The 18906-nt window shown below is 39.3% G+C and overlaps 1 protein-coding gene across 1 annotated transcript in view; it reads right to left on the bottom strand.

The window, feature by feature from the left end:
* trioa (trio Rho guanine nucleotide exchange factor a) overlaps positions 1 to 18906 on the bottom strand; it is a 77638-nt gene that overhangs the window by 16850 nt on the left and 41882 nt on the right. Inside the window, 23 exon segments of the mRNA XM_056740832.1 lie at positions 287 to 376; positions 464 to 533; positions 624 to 733; positions 851 to 917; positions 1018 to 1133; positions 1285 to 1479; positions 1552 to 1674; positions 2126 to 2241; positions 3829 to 3943; positions 4056 to 4205; positions 4361 to 4552; positions 5230 to 5349; positions 5913 to 6079; positions 6434 to 6629; positions 7157 to 7331; positions 10010 to 10179; positions 10287 to 10478; positions 10776 to 10898; positions 12000 to 12230; positions 12447 to 12578; positions 14126 to 14317; positions 15507 to 15629; positions 17588 to 18130. Coding sequence (XP_056596810.1) covers positions 287 to 376; positions 464 to 533; positions 624 to 733; positions 851 to 917; positions 1018 to 1133; positions 1285 to 1479; positions 1552 to 1674; positions 2126 to 2241; positions 3829 to 3943; positions 4056 to 4205; positions 4361 to 4552; positions 5230 to 5349; positions 5913 to 6079; positions 6434 to 6629; positions 7157 to 7331; positions 10010 to 10179; positions 10287 to 10478; positions 10776 to 10898; positions 12000 to 12230; positions 12447 to 12578; positions 14126 to 14317; positions 15507 to 15629; positions 17588 to 18130 — 3708 coding nt within the window.

An 18906-nucleotide genomic window follows, 5' to 3' on the forward strand; every position in this document is an offset into this window, starting at 1 on the left:
GTAAAAATAATAATTAATTTAAGCAAAATGAATTTATAATTGAAATAATTGTGAATTTGTTATTCGCAACACTAATTCAAGACAAAATCAATTGTCTTTGCGATCTAGGATAGAAATTTCAGCAAAGGGGCATGGCAAAAAAGCTGCACCCGCCCTGTAAAGCATATTTTGTATGTTTAGAAAATTCCGTCACGCAACAAACTAAAAGAAATTTGTTAAAACTACACCCGATGAATTAAAACGTCACATTTACAGTAGTATTAAAGAAATGTAAAGAAATTCTCACATCAAAGTATCCTCCAGCATGCTCAAGTATAAGTTGAGTGGAGTCTGGTTTGTTCTTGCAGTAGTTCACATACATCTGGAACTTATCGGCCTACATAAAGATGATGAAGAGAGGCATTGTAATAAACCTTATCTGAAAGAAACTGATGCTTCTGTACTTTTAAAAACATCTACATACCCAAGTCACAAAACAGTGACCCACATCTTCAGGAAGCTGCTCATACTTCTCCAGTTCTTTGAGGAAAATACTGATGGAAAGAAACAGACCAGTGATCAAACCACTTCATACCAGCCCACACGCTTTCAAAAGCCATTTTTTATAATAAAAGTAAACTTACTTGTGGTGGAACTCATAGAGGTCCTGCATGTTACCAAAAATGATATGCTCTTTGTTGACGATCCCCGGTGGGATCTCCTCCACACCGCTGGTCATCTCCCACAGATACGTCTGGGGGAACAAACACAGGGCGAGCGTGATTCAAAAAAGGTCTATCCTGAGGCAACTGACTTCCTAACTTTGGTTTAGTGCACTGATAATGTACAGAAAGTGTGAAAAAGCACATACGTCCATGCACTCCCTCAGGTCTCGAACGTAAGCCTTCTCCGTCTGAATCAGCTCAGCCATGATAAAGCTACACAGACAAAAGAGGTTAAAGAATTGATATATATATATATATATATATGTGTATATTTCATATTAAAGATCGATGAGTAACACAAAGCGAGACGTACTCCTTCCTGCGGGCGGACTTGCGCTTCTCTTCGTTAAGTTCATGAGCAGCGTCTCTCAGTTTGACCTCTGACCCTGGAGCACTTGCTGGGATGATGTCCAACTGCAGGTCTTTACTCTGTAAAATAGATCAAAACACCTTTCTCAATCTGTGCATTAGTTTATTCCAAATATGCTTATTGATATATTCCAATAACTGCAGGGCATGAAAGTCTCTTCAAAAAGTAAAACCTAATTATGGTCTATTACACGAAGACATAAAAACGTACAGCTTTGTTGGAATCAGAAGAGATGCCGAGGGCTTTCTCCAGTGATGTGCGGTACTTGTCCATACGGAGGGAGAAGTCACGGTAACGTTTGTCCACGGCCGTCACCCACTTCTTGATCTCCGCGGCATGGGAGTGGCCCTTATCGCAGAACCCATCTGCCAACTGTATCAACAGCTTCACTCTCTCTTTGGTTTGCTGAGGAGACAGGAAGAGAACTTTAGGAAATGAAGGTGTCCTCAAGGTGTCGTTTGTGAGGTGAAGTTGTACCTTGGCTGTGATGTGGAAGTCCTCATGTTCTTTCAGAAGCTCTTGCGTGTGGTGAATGCTGGAGCCCGTGGACATATGTGTGGAGAGATAGAACTCGCCTGTGTCGTGGATCCACTCCAGGGCCTGAACAGACAAAAGTTAACGCATTGCTTTGCAGGGAATGGATTTAATGGCTTGGTAACAATCCAAAACTGCCATACTCCTTACAAAATAATATTATTACTTTATTATATCACTTTAATTTAATATAATTAACATCAAATGGCTAAAACTGTTGGCATCTTTTTATAATTCATGGCTGCAAGACCAATGCCATGCAATTTCCGGAGGGACTCAGACATTTAAACAGAACAATAAATGAGGAAATTCACTTCTGGATGTAAAAACCTTGGAGTGATACACACATCAGCACAGAACATGAAAAGGGTAATTGACTTAATGATAATGTCTCTGTACAGGTGCATTTAAGAGAGTGAGTCATGAGTCTCTGTCTCAGATTTTTTGCCTTAGGCTGTGAAAACTGGAGAATCAGACAGATCAAAAGAACAGATGGAGGAGATAAGAGAGTTCAAACCTGTTTAGCACTGCGTTCGAACACCACATACTGCTGACACTGGTCCAGCCTTCTCTTCCTCATGGTCCAGAAGTGCAGGACACGGTTCTCTCTTTGCAACAGCTCATTTAGGATATCTACACATCAGAAAGACACACATAACCGTTCTGAACCACGACAGCACTTCATTTGCATTAAAAGCGTTAGTCCATTATTAAGATGAATTAAAGGAACAGTTCCCCCAAAAATGAAAATTCAAAACCTGTATAAGGGTCAATGACAAATAAGAAAATGTCAGGTGGTGCGACCATATATTAATTTAAAATAATATACATTTAATGTATTTAGCACTGAGTATTTTTCCCCTCATATATAAGAAATTTAACATAAAATCATGCCAAAATATTTTATTAAGAATTTTATTGAGAAAATTAACATTTATTTCTCAGTTTTGTTCTCTGTTTGTATGTTCAAGAAAATAAAATATTATTAATCGTTTCACAACCAGAGTTTAAGAGATTCTTTAATGTCATTATATTACTACATTGCTCAAAGGGAATGCCTCGCGAGTTCCAGATTTGAGCTTTAACCACTAGACTGGACAGAAAAAATTATTTTAGTAACTGGGAATATTTTTAATTCCAATCTAACCATATACTGTAGTAGTGCATTTTTGAAAGCAGTCATACGTATAGTTTATGACCTAATAAAAAATGTATATAAGCTGTCTTTCACGTGAAATGACTTCAACCCATGTAAGGAAGTACATTGAATGTTAATGTTTTAAACAGAGATGGCAAAACGTTACAATGTTTTCTATGAAAACAGGAAGTTGTAGCGCATCTCTTTCGTAAAACAGCCAATACTCTAAATAACAGTTTATATTGCAGCTATTAACCATGACTTCCTGCTTATTATTGCTAGTCAAAAGTAGGTGGAATAAGGGGGTGGCGCCTCCTGATTCTAGAGAGCACTTTATTGGACACTCATTTGCATACGCCCATGAGTGCAATACGAGTCATACTTTTTTTTTCATGCATTTTTTTGTGTCATGCATTTTCATAGATCTGAACACTAGCACAGAGAGGATATATATCATGGTGTATCATTATATGTATGTGTTGCACAAAGATAAAGTGACGTGTCCCAGCGGAGTAATTTTGCCATCTCTTGAGCGGAGGCCTGACCCACTTACAGTCACTGAAAGCACACTCAGAACAGAATAGGGCTGCGTTCACAACGCACACCTTCTAAACTGGGCTAAAGTGGACCAAAGTGGGCCAGCTGCTGAACCTCATTTAAAGTGTAGCGCGCATTCTCACCACTAGATGGCACCATAAAACTGTTTGGGAACAGAAATCATCAAACCATGTGACCAAAGAGAGCCAGCAGAGGGAAGACTGGTAAATACGAGACAAACATGCAGAGAGGCAGCATCTGTGGCCTTGTGCTTACAGACTGGAACAGCATTTGAAACAATACAGAAACAAATGCAGTCTCAGTTTAATGACCTTGTTTATTATACGGCTCTTTAAGATCCTCGGTTCTGATTTTCAACGTTTAGCAGTCACCTGACCACGACAGGGTGTTCTCTACGCTATTGTTTTGCAATAACAACCAGCTACACTGAACTTTACGTAAAATTTGTAAATCATTAACTGTCCCGAGTTATCGTTTCGATTCAGCATGTGTCATAAAACAGTCTAGTTGACACTGTGACTCACTTTTGACCTGCTGCTCAGGTGCTTTTACGTGACTCAACATTCCCGGCATGCTGACACTGTTCCTGTGCATGTACTTCAGGAATACATCAGCGTTTCGTCTGGCTAAAGTGCACGCCTGAAAAGAAAAGACATTAACAGAGAGAGAGAGATTTAAAAAGAGCTGAAAATGATACTGTCTAAGGATCGATTGAGACTGACTATGAAGACTGAGATGGGTCCTGTGTTACCTTGAGGAAGGCCTCTTTTTGCTCCAGGTGTTTGCTGATCATGGGACTGACGTGGTCGCTCTCGCAGTTGGGTCCGAGTTTGTCTGCTCCTCCGCACCAGTCCTCCTCACGCTTGTATTCCTGCTCCAGACTCTCCAACACACTACACACCTGCAGATGGGATATTTTGTGTTACGACATGAACTGTCGAAAATAAGTGATGAGGTTGTGAACTGATCCACACAAGCACTACTGCTGTCTAAACGCCCCGCTAGACCGCTTCATACACCATTAACCCAATCAGTGACCCGAACACATCACACGACCTGTTCAGAGGTCTTGTAGAAGGCCACGGATGCGTTGACTAGTTTAAGCCGGTCTTCCATTTTCAGCATGAGCTGCTGCCAGTGAGAGGCAACGTTCTCGGCACAGTCTCGAATCATGTCCATGTCATAATGATTGGCCTGCAGGAGAGCCTCGGCTTTCTGCTGGACCTGCAGGGCGCTCTGATGGGTCTTCTGCAGGGGGAAGGTAAAAGCGTGTCAGATAAGACAAACAACTAAAACGACAGGCTAGACTAGATAACAGGCAAGGCAGACAGGAGTCAGATGGCTAGAGACAACAGAGGGCGAGATACAAATGATAGTTTATTACTGGTGTACAGAATGCAGTTCATAGCCTCTATCTTAAAGAACACAGAAGTCTTTGGTATTGAAAACGGAGACTGACAGCGGGAGGAAATGAGAAGACTTCTCTGATAGACAGCCTTTGTTCCTTTAGGTTCTTAATAGTGGTCCAGCTACAGAAGATCTGATGTTATCCTGATCTTCATTAAAGGAGACGAGAAAAGGAAACAGACTGTGTGTGTTTGAGCAGATGATGAGACAGCGGTCGCATTCAGTCGGCACTTGGAACTGATAATGGCATAAGTAGTCAATACAAATAATAAACTAAACATATTCAATTATTTTGTAAAGTTACAAAAGCGAATCGATGCTATTTTGATCTTTCTCTTGTGATGTTAATGAGGGGCACGCTAGCACTAATGCTTTTTTACAATAGTTATTGTTTTAACTTTTCATAGTGGTAAGACTCTACTGGATGAAAAGAGCAAGGACATAGCGAAAGAGATAAGAATGATGAGGGGAGCACTGAGCAGGTGGAAGACGGTGTAGCATATACGCTGCATACTGACCTCAATAGCATGCTGGAACTGCTCGTGCTCTCTCTGCAGCTGCTCGGCTTCTTGAAGCGAGCTGGCCGTGATCAGTCCTGCATTCAGCATCGACTCGCCATTACGAATCCAACCCAGAACCTGCAACAGATGCACACACAACCACATAGAGGTCAGAGATGACTGAACACTTTGCTCTTTTGATGTATATTGAAATTGGAGGTCTGTGGAAATAACAGTTTGATCCAAATTGTTCAACAGTGGGGTCCAATTGTCAGACACCTAAAAATATATATTTTGAATTCGTTAATACTTAAAATGACATATAACATGTCATATTTTATCAGCATAATAAGATTGTATTTGATCAAATAATAATATTATTTGATATGTATTATTTTATCAGCATAATTATATTTAATATTATAAAATATTATTATTTTATCAGTGTATTTGTTTAGAATATCTCCTGTATTTATTAGCAAAAAACTTTATCTGTATTATCCCAGCCTGCTTTAAACAGAAGAATCCTTATATTCATTTTTTGCTTTAACTTTTGTTTTCAAATTTGACTTTTTTTCCACAGATTCCAGCTCTTACTTTGGCAGAGTGGTTGCTCTTTTGATATACCGTGTTTGTAATGATAAAATAAAACTCCAGGTTCAAGGTTTTTCTCATTTTTAAGAAGGGAGAGAGCGTCACACCTGTTTGACTTCAGCCTGCAGGTGGCGCAGCTGCACACACTGCTCCAGGTGTCTGCGGTGCTGATCTGCGGCCACGTCGAGCTCCTGCTGTTTCTCATGCAGGAACTCCAGCAGATCCTGAACCCGTGTGGCCATGTCCACATCTCTGTCACACAGCAGCTCAACTCCTAGCCAAGCAGAGAAAGAGACAGTTTTATACATTACACTTATGCACATAAGAGAGTCTGGACTGAAAACTCGCGCGAGAAAAGCCTTCCTTAACAGACGTTAGAAGGTATACTTAGGCATAAAAAAATAAATCCAAGTGTGCATATCTGATCCAAACACCCACTCAACCCTCAGAAAACTGCCCACTGGCTACCTTATATAACACATGTGGTATACAGCCATTGATCGCTGAATGACCCTCCGCTCACATCTTTTCCCAACATTAGCATCACAGCACTGTGAGGTGTCTCGCTCTATTTTAGTGTGACTAGAGGACAGTGATTTAGCAATCATTGAATCATAAACTTGCTTACCTGACGCCTGCACCTCATTGACATACTGCAGGAGCTCCTGACCCTGGTGGATGACATGGAAGGCGAGGTTGTTCATGGTGAGGGCTTTGTCAGCGTGGTGTTGAAGTCTCTGTTCAGCCAGCGTCAGATCTTCGGTGTCAAAGTCATTCATCTGCTGCGACAACTCCTCATTCCACGAGTCCAGATCCGAGATGATCTACAGGGTAAATAAGAGTCGTATGACATTACTTATGCGCAAGACGTTCATAAAGTCTCCCTGAATGTGTGTGTTTGTGTGGGAGAGTAAACATATTCAGGTGCAGTTCATCCTAGGGTAGTAAATAACGTTTATTAATTGCTGGTTATTCATACGACACATCAGGGAGTCTTAAACTAGGGCAATATTTCCATCAACAATCAGTTAAAGAAATAGTTCACCCTAACGTTCACTGTCTGTGTCCATGCAAATGAGGACGAGAAACTCCATAGTTGCATGGGCTATTTTTAACAATACTCTCATGCTGTTGTCTTTCCTTTTGAACATCTCAAAAGTCCCCATTCACTTGCTTGATATAAAAAAGTGGCCAATATTTTCCATGATCAATTTCTGTCACGGTCCACTAAAGAAAGCAAGTTATGTGGCTAAATAATCCTGTTTTAATACATTTCATTCTTGGGTGCACTGTTCTTCTTAACACAGTCCGCCACACACCTGATGAAGAACATAAACAGAAGAACACTCACGTCAATGGCGTCCCTCTCAAAGATCCTGAGCTGAAGGAAGAGCTCCAGTTTGATCTTCCTCTCCTGAAAGAGTTCCTCCATCTGAGCCTGAGCCTCATCCAGCTGCTGCAGGACGCTCTCGATGTGGTTGATGGAGCTGTTGTGAGGGGTCTTATTGCTGGAGATAGCAGAGTCTCTGCAGAAACACAGGGCCAAGAGCTGTTAGTACATACTGCAGGTATATTTTTTTAGTGTGTACAAGACAGGAAGACACATGGTTAACATCTTAAAATATTGGGTTTTGGAAAGATGTACAGTAATAAAACATCCACATTTTTAAGGAATGTTAAGAATTTAAGTTTGAGCCCAGCGGTATTTAAGGCATTTAGTTTCCCTTTTCTTCATTTGTACCTTGTTTGCACAGATACAATGATCGATTTGGATTTCCCGAGTCTTATCTGTTTCACAGACTGAGAGTGGGGTGAAAACAGGGCACATTTTGAGAAGACGGGTGTTAAGTGTCCTAGATAGAAACAATAGCAGTAGTTGGGTAATTAAGGGCACTTCCTTCTGTCTTGTAACTGAAGTGACGAACACTGGTGACCAAACAGCATTGGACCCCATTGACTTCCATTGTATGGACACACAACGACACAAAACCACCAAGACTTACAGAGTCTTACAGGTTTCGAATGACATGAGGTTGAATACAAGATGCGCCTAAAGTTGAAAAAAAACAACTCAAAAACAGAGTGATTGAAGTCATGCACCTTTATTTCTATAGTCCAATCGAATTAACGGAGAGGTGCGGTTTCTGTTGAGGTTACGGAGACTGCCATTATGGAGGACGTCATGACCTCATTGTGATGCAGTTAAACAATCAGTGGAAACAAAGCTGACAAATATTAGAGCCGAAATTGACGTCAGGCCTAAAGTTTAAACGTAATAAAACAAAAGCCCGGCCTAATGAGTTTGAAAATCATTAAAATATTAAGAAATTATACGGTCTTAAAGCATCATCCAGAAACGTGTGAGAGGATTACAAGCACATTACAGAGATAATATGCAAAATATGCCAACATTGTCCTTTTTTCATTAAAAAGGTTAATTATCAGGCACAGCTTTGACATTTTTTTCGAGAGGGTGAAGAAAAAAGACGAAGAAAACGCAAGTTTCTATAGCAAAGTCTATAGGGGAGTATAAGAGGTCTTTCATCTCCTCTCAAAGGATATGTGGGTTAACGCTTATTAAACTTGTGGTGCAATAAAGTAAAATCACTGTAATAAGGCTCTTGTTGTAATTGATGTTTCAATGCAGAGAGGCTGTTCCCATGGCGACCTGCTTTCATCATCCTGCCATACGGACTGGACTTCATATGGGATAATACCAAAAATGAACCATTCCTTTACCAATCCACCACCTTTACTCCATAAGCAGGGTTTGTGATGGCTAAACATTACAGATACACTGTCGACGTCCTGTGTTTTAAGAGTGATGCTTAAATCTGGTTTAACAGGTTTAAAAAACATCCAATGAGTTGAAGAGCTTGTGTGTGTCGGTGTGAGATGGGGACCTTTCTGTTTATGCCTCCGGCTCTTGGGGTTTAAGTATCACCTCTGCATAATTACCAAAGCTGTTATGAAAGCGGCATTACATAAGACACTAGAGGACGAGAGAGCACACGGAGGGAGAGCCATGTTTACAGACACCATAGATGACCAAAGCTCATTTCTCCATCGTACTAAAAGCTTAGCCGAGGAAATTCAGTAAACTGACATGCTGTGATTCTCCTTTTATTTGAACTTTAATACAGAGTGCATCACACCTTTCCAAACACCCCGAATATATCTCAGCATTTCACAGCGTTTCCACTGCAGTGCTGCTGGTGTTCAGGGATTGAGGGCTGTGCTGATGAAATCTGGCAGAGCCGAACAGCAGCGAGGGGTTAGAAGCGGAGCAGTGAGCAGTGCCTAAGGGGACAGAGAGACTCTACACCCCAGCTTTCTCTCCCTTGCTTAAATTTCTTTTTAAGCATGTAGAGCCTGACTGCACCTCAGCTCCCTCGGCCCATCATGCACGAAGCGCCGCAAGAATCAAAACACAGCAGGACATTTTTAGTCCATCTGTGAAACTACACAGCTGGGCTAATATTGACATATGCTATGTATTTAGATAGTAAAGGAATGACACTTATCTTCTAACAAGGTGTGAAAGGAACAAGCTTCGGTCTAAACGTGACTGTAAAATGCGAAGAGAAAGATACTATATTGCGAACCTTACTATAGTAAACTACAGTGTTTACTACAGTTTATACATTTACTACAAGGGTACTAGGATTTCCTTAAGCAAATACTATAGTACACTGCATTTTTTCGACATAGTGTACAAGTTAACAGGACTTTTATTTTGACAGGTCGTCGGGAGGATGCTTGAGTTTTAGTGGGTGCTTGACGATAGCTTCACTCAGCTCGTAAAATAAACTCTCAGAGCAACTCTGGAGAGGAAGTTGATGTGTTTTATATCCTCTTACAGTCCAGACGCAGACAAATCCACGGCCCTCACACAGAAGCACTGTTATTTTTATTTGATTTGTTTCAGTTAACATTATTTGTCCGGTCGGGCAGGTAAAATTCTCTCTCACTTGCCAATACAACATATTCTCTTGTCCTGGACAAGCGTTAATGTTGAGCCATGGGACAGATAAATTGCTTGTTCCTGGAAACTGTTGCAGTGTCTATTCGGATCCCGCTGTCCAAAAGACAGCTCCCGCACAAAATCTGAGCTTTACGGGCAATGAAAACTTACCGGTACAAAAGCGATATATGAGAACTGTTCAAGAGCGATAATAGAAAAAGAAAGATGAGTCATGGGCACCTGAGTTGTTGAATGAGATCTTCTCCCTCTTTAATAACATTGACAGTAAACTGCAGAGTAGTCTGCTGCTGCTGCCCGAAACGCTTGATCAGATCCTGAACGGCCTCCACAGACTCGGCGTAGACGTCGTCTAACAGCTCTTTCTGTAACTCTTCCAGCCACGTCCACAGCTACACACAAAAGACAATCTCAATGTCTTTCATCCACAAAAGAACAAGTTCGTTGCCTTCAAGACTGATGTTGAGCATTCATAATTCTGTCTGGTTTTGTTTTTTACCTCTTTGACATGAGTGTGGAAAGCTACAGACATGTCCAGCAAGACCTTCCTCTGCTCCACACGTCTTACAAAATCCTGGATCCGATCTTCCAACTGACGTGCGGCTTGATAGATCTCTTCAGGGTCACATTCGCCCGTCTGTGCCAACTGCTCAGCCGCCTCAAGCAGCTTGTCAGCATTAGTGTATGTATTCTGATACAAAGACGCACATGCAAATCTCTTACAATGATGTCTTAAAAATGCCTTCTGAATTCTGTTACTGTTTATTAAGTTTTACTCTGTCTCGCTGTTTATGCATTCTATGGATAAATAGTCTAGTTATATGCTAGTTAAAATGAATATGCATCACATCAACTGGTAGAGATAGCGGCTTATCAGCTTCGCTTGACATGTAATAATGCGTGGGAGAATACAGGAAAACCCTGTTCAAAGGAAAGCGGAGGGGAAGGGAAGGATGGGAAGATTGGAGCGTAGGCGTGAGCGGCAAACCTGAGCAACTTCCTCAAAGTCTTCGTGGCGTTTCTGCAGAGCTCTGGCGCGATGCAGAGACTTCCCCACCCCCGTGTGTTTGCTGAGGAATGCCTCACCGTGGTTCTCAATCCAGTCGAGAACCTGCTCAGACAAACACACAGACAAAGCTAATGTTCATTTGTGAGACAGTGGAGGACGTGTCCTGTCAAATGGTTTACAGTAATGGAAGTTAAATATAGAAATCATGTGAAGACCGCAGAATGGAAGATGGATTTTTTGCATATATGCCCCATAATGGTGCCGTCTCTCTCTCCCTTTCTGCTTCTCATCACATTCCCAGCACCTGAATAGTGGTTTCCATGGCAACACTTTACCCTCAACCACAGAATTATCCATTCTGCAATCTCTCAGTCGAACACCTCTCTGCACCATAAACTGGCCCTGAACCTATTCAACTATGAACACAATTCACAGACGAATGACGACGAGGAAAGCGAGGTATCCTTGACTTAATATATAAACAGAAATAGTTGCTCGCAATTTTAACAATTATAATCGCAAAGAACTTTAGTCAAGTTGTTGCGCTAGTGTTTTTAAAGAGGCAACATTAATGGTAATTATACGCTAAACTAAAGCCAGATGAAAAAAGCATACTGCTGCACACTGCAGTGCTACACTCTCTCTTACTCTTTTATATTACATTTAAAACCGAAATATACATTATATATAGTAGATGTCAAAATACAAAACTTGTTTATATATATTTTTTGATTTATTTGGAATTTAACTTCATTGAAAAAATACATGTCAATGTTGGAATTTAACTTTTTTTATATTATGCTTATTTATTTGTGTATACAAGTCTTTTATTGTATGTGTATATTACGTTAATATATATTAATATTGATTTTAATATTTATATTTTTGTATTTGTATATTTAATTATATACATTTTGTGTATTTTTTTATTACATTTATACATTTGTGTATTCAAATATTGATATTTATTGGTTTTTATTTATTATCTCATCTATTCGTTTATCTCTTTAAATATAAAAGTGTGTTTGATTCCCTACACAATTCTTTGCATTTACTACTTCATCCTTACAGCCCATTGTATCTTCTGAATGATTTTTAATCTCCCCAGAGGACATTATGAAATACCACATGCGGTTCTCAGCATTACACTCCTACCCACACTTATCTAGTAATGTATTTTCAGGTGAATGAGTGTGTGTTTACCTGCTGAACATCCTGTTGAAATACACACAGCTGTAGACGCTGGTGCAGCCGGACCTTACGGTGTTGCCATATGTTCTCCAGCTGTCTCTGGTGATGCAGAACCTCATGGATGATGTCCAGAACATGGTGGACAGCTTTGGAATAATTGGCAGAGGCCGTCAACGAATCAGAGCTGCCCGGGGTCAAGGGGCGCTGAAGCTTGTCCAATAAGGCTTTTCCATCTTGGCTCACCTGTAGGAGGGCGGGACCACGATGAGACATTGACGAAGACAAACTTATTAGGTAAATTAAATATCTGCTGATTAGCGAAAACTGCCACTGTAGAGCTGCCTCTAATTGGTATAATGTACTAGTACAAATTACTTGAGGATCAATTTACTTCAAAAGGTTTGAGAGTGCCTAGTAATTTTATGATTACCACACATCCACACGCACGCAGTACTATACCTCAGAGTAGGCAGCTGTGATGTGTTCATACAAGCCTTGGTGATGGTGGATGGCATCCTCCAGGTCCTGTAGCTCGGAGGGCAGATCCCCCTCCCCACATGCTTTACACCACGGCTCGACATTACTCATGTACTGAAAAAGAGAAAAGCATTTATTGTGGAATTTTCTATGATATTATCTATATAGGTAATAATATAAACAAGCATCTAATTGCATTAGATTTATTTTTATCAAAATATTAAGTATTCACTTTTATTCAATTTTATTCATTTATTGACCGTTTCATCAAAACAGTATACTCTAAACTAGATATGCACTGATATTTATCGGATGATTTTTGACCAAATTAAACTAATTGGCATATCTGTTATTGCATGAACAAGAACACATAGCAAAATATTTAGCAAAATGAACTGACTTATAAACTTAGTTATCTTATATGACAATATATCCATCCATCCATTTTCTACCGCTTATCCGAACTACCTCGGGTCACGGGGAGTGACAATATATCAAATATATGTTTAATAAAATGACCTGAAGAAATCCACCAGCTTGTACATCTTATTGCATGTGTTTCAGGGCTGCTCAACGATTAATCACGATTAATCACATCCAGAAAAAAGTTTGTGTTTACATAATAAATGTCAGTATCCTGTGCATATTTATTTTGTATTTATAAACATACATGTACATATTTCATGTATATGTTAATATTTATTCATAATTTATATACATTTTTATTTTTGATATTTTTCTTAAATATATACATGTATGTGTAGGTGTTTTTAAACAAAATGAATATGCACAGTACACGGACATATATTATGTAAACACAAACTTTTATTCTGGATGCGATGAATAACGATGAATCGCTGAACAGCCCTGATGTGTTTTTTTATTTTATTTTATTTAAAACACGAACAAACCAGTTATCTGTTTTAATGAAAACAGTTTATAAAAGCAAGTGATGAACATCCAAATTTGCTGACAAGGCTCTGTAAAGCCTAAACCAAAACTACAACGGATACATTCTACCATCTAAAATGATCAAAATTACCCCACAACACAAGTTTCAAATGTAAGCTTTCAGCACTGTTATGCATTGTTGTCAGAACTGTTTACTTTCTACAGTATATGAACCTCTAACATGAAAATATCTCATGTACAGTACAATAGTTGAAACTATGAAATATGGAGAGATAAGGCCAGGATGCCTCAAATGCTGGACTCTGAATATCAACTGTTCTTTCGTGTCCATCACCCAGTTCCTTAGAGAGTAAGGGCAGAACTCAAACAGAATCCCATACATGAGGAGCGCAGAAGCCAGTCTGACATCTAAAGAGATGCTCACAGGAATATAAATCTCTGCAAACTCCACAAGCCTTCATCGTGTGGCGATCTGCACTCTGCTTAATGAAATTATCTTGTGTTGATTTTTCATGCAGAGGTTTTATTTGTTATTCTGAGCATCTCAAAGCCAATTGAGCACAGAGTTTGATTATCATTAGCTTTTAACTGCCTGCGCGCTCCAATTCTTATCATCTCTCGCTCCTTAAGTAACTCTACAACCTCATTTTTCCTGCAGTCTAGCTGATCTCATTTCACATTGATAAACACAAGTCCCCGATGACTGTCTTCAGTTATCATAAAGATGATGTTGTTGCATTGTCTCTGACCTGGTCGCATTTCTGGTGGAAAGCAGCGGACATCTCCAGTAGGGCGCTCCTCTCGTCCAGAGCGGCAGCGAATGCTTTCCATTCCTGCTCCAGCTGACCTGAGATCTGTTTGATCTGCTGGGATGCATAGTGGCCCGCCTCCAGCAGCCGGTTTCCCACCGACATGATGCGGTTTATGTTTACGTAAACATTCTGCAGGATCGTGACAGAACATAAGAAGTATTTATAATGGCACAAATTCTGTTTTAGACAAAATTCAAAATCTGAAAAACAAAAATTTTTAGGAAGTTTTTACATGCATAAGAAGAAAAATGACTTTTTCAAGTCATGGTTGCATTATCACCCCGGGTGTGCATTAACGTTCAATAATTTAGCAGTTTGTCGTCCATCATTTTTTACTTAGCGCTCTGACGCACAAATGTGAGGTTTGTATGACTAAATAGCAAACAAGGGTCAAGCAGCTTCTCAACGGATTCTATACTAGGCACATCATATTTCCAGCATACAATGTTTTCCAGTAATGCCTCGCCAGCAGATTCTTGTCCGTTTATTATGCTAGTCATTTCTCGCGGGGCGGAGATCACTAACATGATTACTTTCTTTCAGAGCAATATCTGAAACTCAAAAAGAGCTTGTTGAAAATGCAAAATGAATTTCAAGGGTGTTTCATCGTGTTTGTTTTCTCATATAGTTTAAAATATTCATTTGTAACACTGCGACCCAAGTTTAAACTTGAATGCTAATAAGGAAGCAGAACCATTAGCTATGTGGATCTTAAAAACATCAAATAACGACAAATAAAATGAACATAAAACCTATAGAACGCTATCATTCAGCACGTACAGTAGCAACGGAAGGACTTGAGCTAAAGCTCAATATTCTTCAATATTCTTTCTGCCTCTTTTAACAGGAAGTGATCAATACATCTCACTGCAGTAATGGGGCTTTTAAAGGGCCCACAGCTGGTGGGCAGCCACCCAAACAGGAAGCACTTAGGTGGCTCACCGTCTATGCTTGATCTGTGATTATATGATGAGTCACCATCACTGAATACAGACAAAGGTGTTACATCATCCCATTTAAACTGCAACTTTTAAGCAGCGAAGAAAACAAATGTGCAAGAAAAACATTAGGGTGTCAGAATGAAATAAGGTAGTGTTAGAGGATCCAAAATGTAAGTACTGATGCAACAAGAGATTAATTAATTTATTTGATTAATTATGAACGTCAACATTATCTTTAGTCAATAAGTAGAAGCTGAACACTGTTTGTTTGATCATGAGGTCCAGAACATCAGATCATCTATTGTGAATGTGTTTTTCATCTGAAGCTTTACTGGAGCTAATGTAGATCTCAGTTTAATAGTTTTCGAGCTCCTTACCATGCAGTTCATGGCGAAGTGGTTGTGTTGGGTCTGCAGCTCCATGGCGTGCGGGTGGTTGTTGCCGATCTCGGTGTAGCTTGCCAGAAACAGCCCTTTGTTGTGCATTATCCAGTCAAACATCTGCAGAGATAGATACAAAAATCACACACACTTCAGACGCATGTTCGACCAGAGGCGGGTTTAACGTAAACGTGCACGTGAGCTTGTAATACGAAGAATCCCATAGAGCGTTCGTTTTGGCACATGCTTCCTTGTGTTCATACAGCTGATAAAAATAAAAATAGAAATCATAAAAATGACCCATTTCTCAAGAGCAAAGAATAGCTGCTGGTATCCTAGCAACATGCAATCTTCCACCCACTAGGAGAGGCATTTCGATGAATCAGTGAAAACTTCTTTAAATGTTAGTGCAGCTTTATATGGGATAAAAACAGTTTGTTTTCTTTTAAAGAATGAAATACAAGCAGTGACTATGACAAAAAAAATATATATATATTCATGCAGTAAAGGATTTAAAAATGGAAGTGAATGGTGCCATATACTTTCAGTGCAAGTCTAAAAGTAAGGTTGGTATTTTTGCACGACAGAACTTGCAAAAGCTTTTGTATTCAATTTAATAATATATACTAATAATAATAATAATATATAATTATAAAAAAATATATTTAAAAGTATATTAAAGTTAGATACATTATACATAAGAAAACTGATGAATGAGTTATTATGGCAATACCTCTTGCATTACAAAATGAAAATTTAAATTATTGTTCTGTGCACCTAATCATTACTTTTTATTCGTGTTTTTAAATATACTTTAACGTTCTAAAAATTTCACATTTAATCAAAATCAAAAGACTTCTTTAACATCTTTATTTTATGAATTAATTGCAACTTTCTGATATTAGTACTGCAACTGATGTCTCCATTTAATTCATTATTTTTTCTTTATTTTAACGTTTATTATAGCTGTTCATCATTGAAGTACAGTATAATTGAGAGCTATCACATCTAACAGGTAGGATATAGATAGAAATTGAATTAAGTTCTCAAACACTTTACAAACTTCTTTGATGCAAAATTTTAAATAAAATACAGATAAAAATGCATTGAATTTCTCCTTTCTTTCGATTAACATTCATGACAGGAGTCACAGCAGCAGGTTTAAAGTCCCAGCAAACCGGAAGTTTTTACATAGAAATGGAATTAGAAGAATAGTGGGCGTGGCTTTCATCTTTCTCTGCGATTTGATTGGATGTATAAAAACAGCCAATGCATTTTGAAATGGAACTGCCAGCAGACAAACAGTTGAAGGGGAGGAAATAATGGATGCTGGGCCCAAGCCATTCATAATAAAAAGTCATTTAAGATTGATAGACATTACAGAAAAGAAGTGCATTTCAGATTTTAACTAAAGATAATGAGGGCACATTAGAGAATGACCCACACTTATTTAAAATCAAACTATTTACAATAAACGCTGCAATGTTTCATGAAAAAATAGGCATTGTAATTTTTTGTTTCACTGGGACTTTAAGATTGCGGCTCTACCCAAATCTGACACCCTTTCCAAATTTTCACAACTCTTTTCATTAATTATATTTAACAAGTTGAAATCTGTTCTTATGAAGATGCTGGACAAAACAGGCTTTCTGGCATAATCTTGTGAAGAGAACTTAACACTGGTGGTCTGTCTGACAGAGATTCAGTGACGCAGCCTTTTGCCCGTGACTATATACACCAGACTGGACTGTCGCGTTGCACCGCATCCCACAGCTAGAAGCTGTCTATCTATTCTTTCAAATTATTCTTTCAATTATTTAAAGGCCTTTACAAGAATAAGAGTGTGATTATACAAAGTAACGCTAGACAAAGGATGACAAAAAAAAACGTATGCTGCATTAATTGCGTTAAATATTTGAAGAATAAAAAATAATTCCATGCGATAACAGCCCTACTTTTAATATTACAAATCATCATAGTCATTCTGATTTTCTGAAGAAGAAAAAACCTACACACACTCAACTACACAAACAATGCAACTACTAAAACATGAGCCACTTCCTATTTTACCATCTCACCTTTTCAGCATCCTGCTCAAACAGTCGGAGTTGAAAGCACTGGTCCAACTGCAGTTTGCGGACGTGCCAAGCCTGGTTCAGGTTCTGCCTTGTGCTGTGGAGCTTTTCAAGAAGGCCTGAAATGCGGGGCACAAGACCCTGGGTGTCAGCATTGGGCTGTCCCTGCCCATCTCTCTGGCCCGGCGGTACAGGCACAGTTCGGTTAGCATAGCTCTCGCTACTCTGGATCCTCTGCAGAAGTCTCTGACCCTCGCTGTCCACCTCTTCCACCGGGGCCTTCATCACCTTCTTTTTCAAAGCCGCGTGTTCTTCTATCATGCGCCGGGCACCCTCCAAATCCTGCGGGAAGTCTTTGCGCGTAACCGTTTCTTGCATTTCCTCTAGGCGGGTGAGCAGGTGCCGGGCGTTGCCAGTGAAGTCCTCGAAGGCCACGCGGATTTCGATCCACTCCTCGTGGTTGTAGTCCAGGCTGCCTTCGAAATCGGACGTCAACTGAGATGGGTCCACAACCTTAGACAAGCCCTCCAGAGACACCATGGTGGTCTGAAGAATAGATGAATGGAGAGAAAAGGACGATTTATTGAACAGAAACGGAGATGATAACAGAGAACAGGGAACGGGGGGGGGGTGGGAGTGCAATATGAAAATCAATATGCATAGCACCAGAATGCACTTCTTTCTACCCTGAATCCTTGGTGTATTGATGCACCCATTCCAGGCAATGTTAATGACCAGAAAGGCGAGACAGATATTTTTAACTGGGGGCATAAATCTAATTTCATACAGTCACTCATGGACAGCCCGGGGACTAAACTACCTAGAGACAGACAGACTCCCAGCTTGAAGCCAAAGGGCGTCAGTAAGGGCGATATCATGACTATAATGGCAGTAACACAAACTACCAGTCCGCAATGTGTTTATATTTAATGTATAGACAGTTTGACGGCAACAACATAAACAAACATTATGTGCCCCAAACTTAACTTTCGATAGACCTCCGCAAAGAATTGCAAAAAACTGTTAATTTACTTTAATTCAATACAATGAATATTAAATAAAATATTAATATAACTTAATATTTGAGGCAGACATAATGCTTATAAAAGTTGTTAATTCTTTCCAATTTAAATTGAACCCAAAATTGTATTTGTCATCATTTACACACCCTGATTTTCTTTAATGGAAACAAAATCATATATTTAGAGGAGTATGAATTTAATTAATAATATTATTTTAATATTTCTTAAAGAATTATTTTTACACCTCCATTAATCCATTTAATTTTGACAGCTCATATTAAATATTGCCCATTTTGGTTA

This window comes from Triplophysa dalaica, chromosome 25, assembly GCF_015846415.1.
Source record: "Triplophysa dalaica isolate WHDGS20190420 chromosome 25, ASM1584641v1, whole genome shotgun sequence".
NCBI lineage: Eukaryota > Metazoa > Chordata > Actinopteri > Cypriniformes > Nemacheilidae > Triplophysa > Triplophysa dalaica.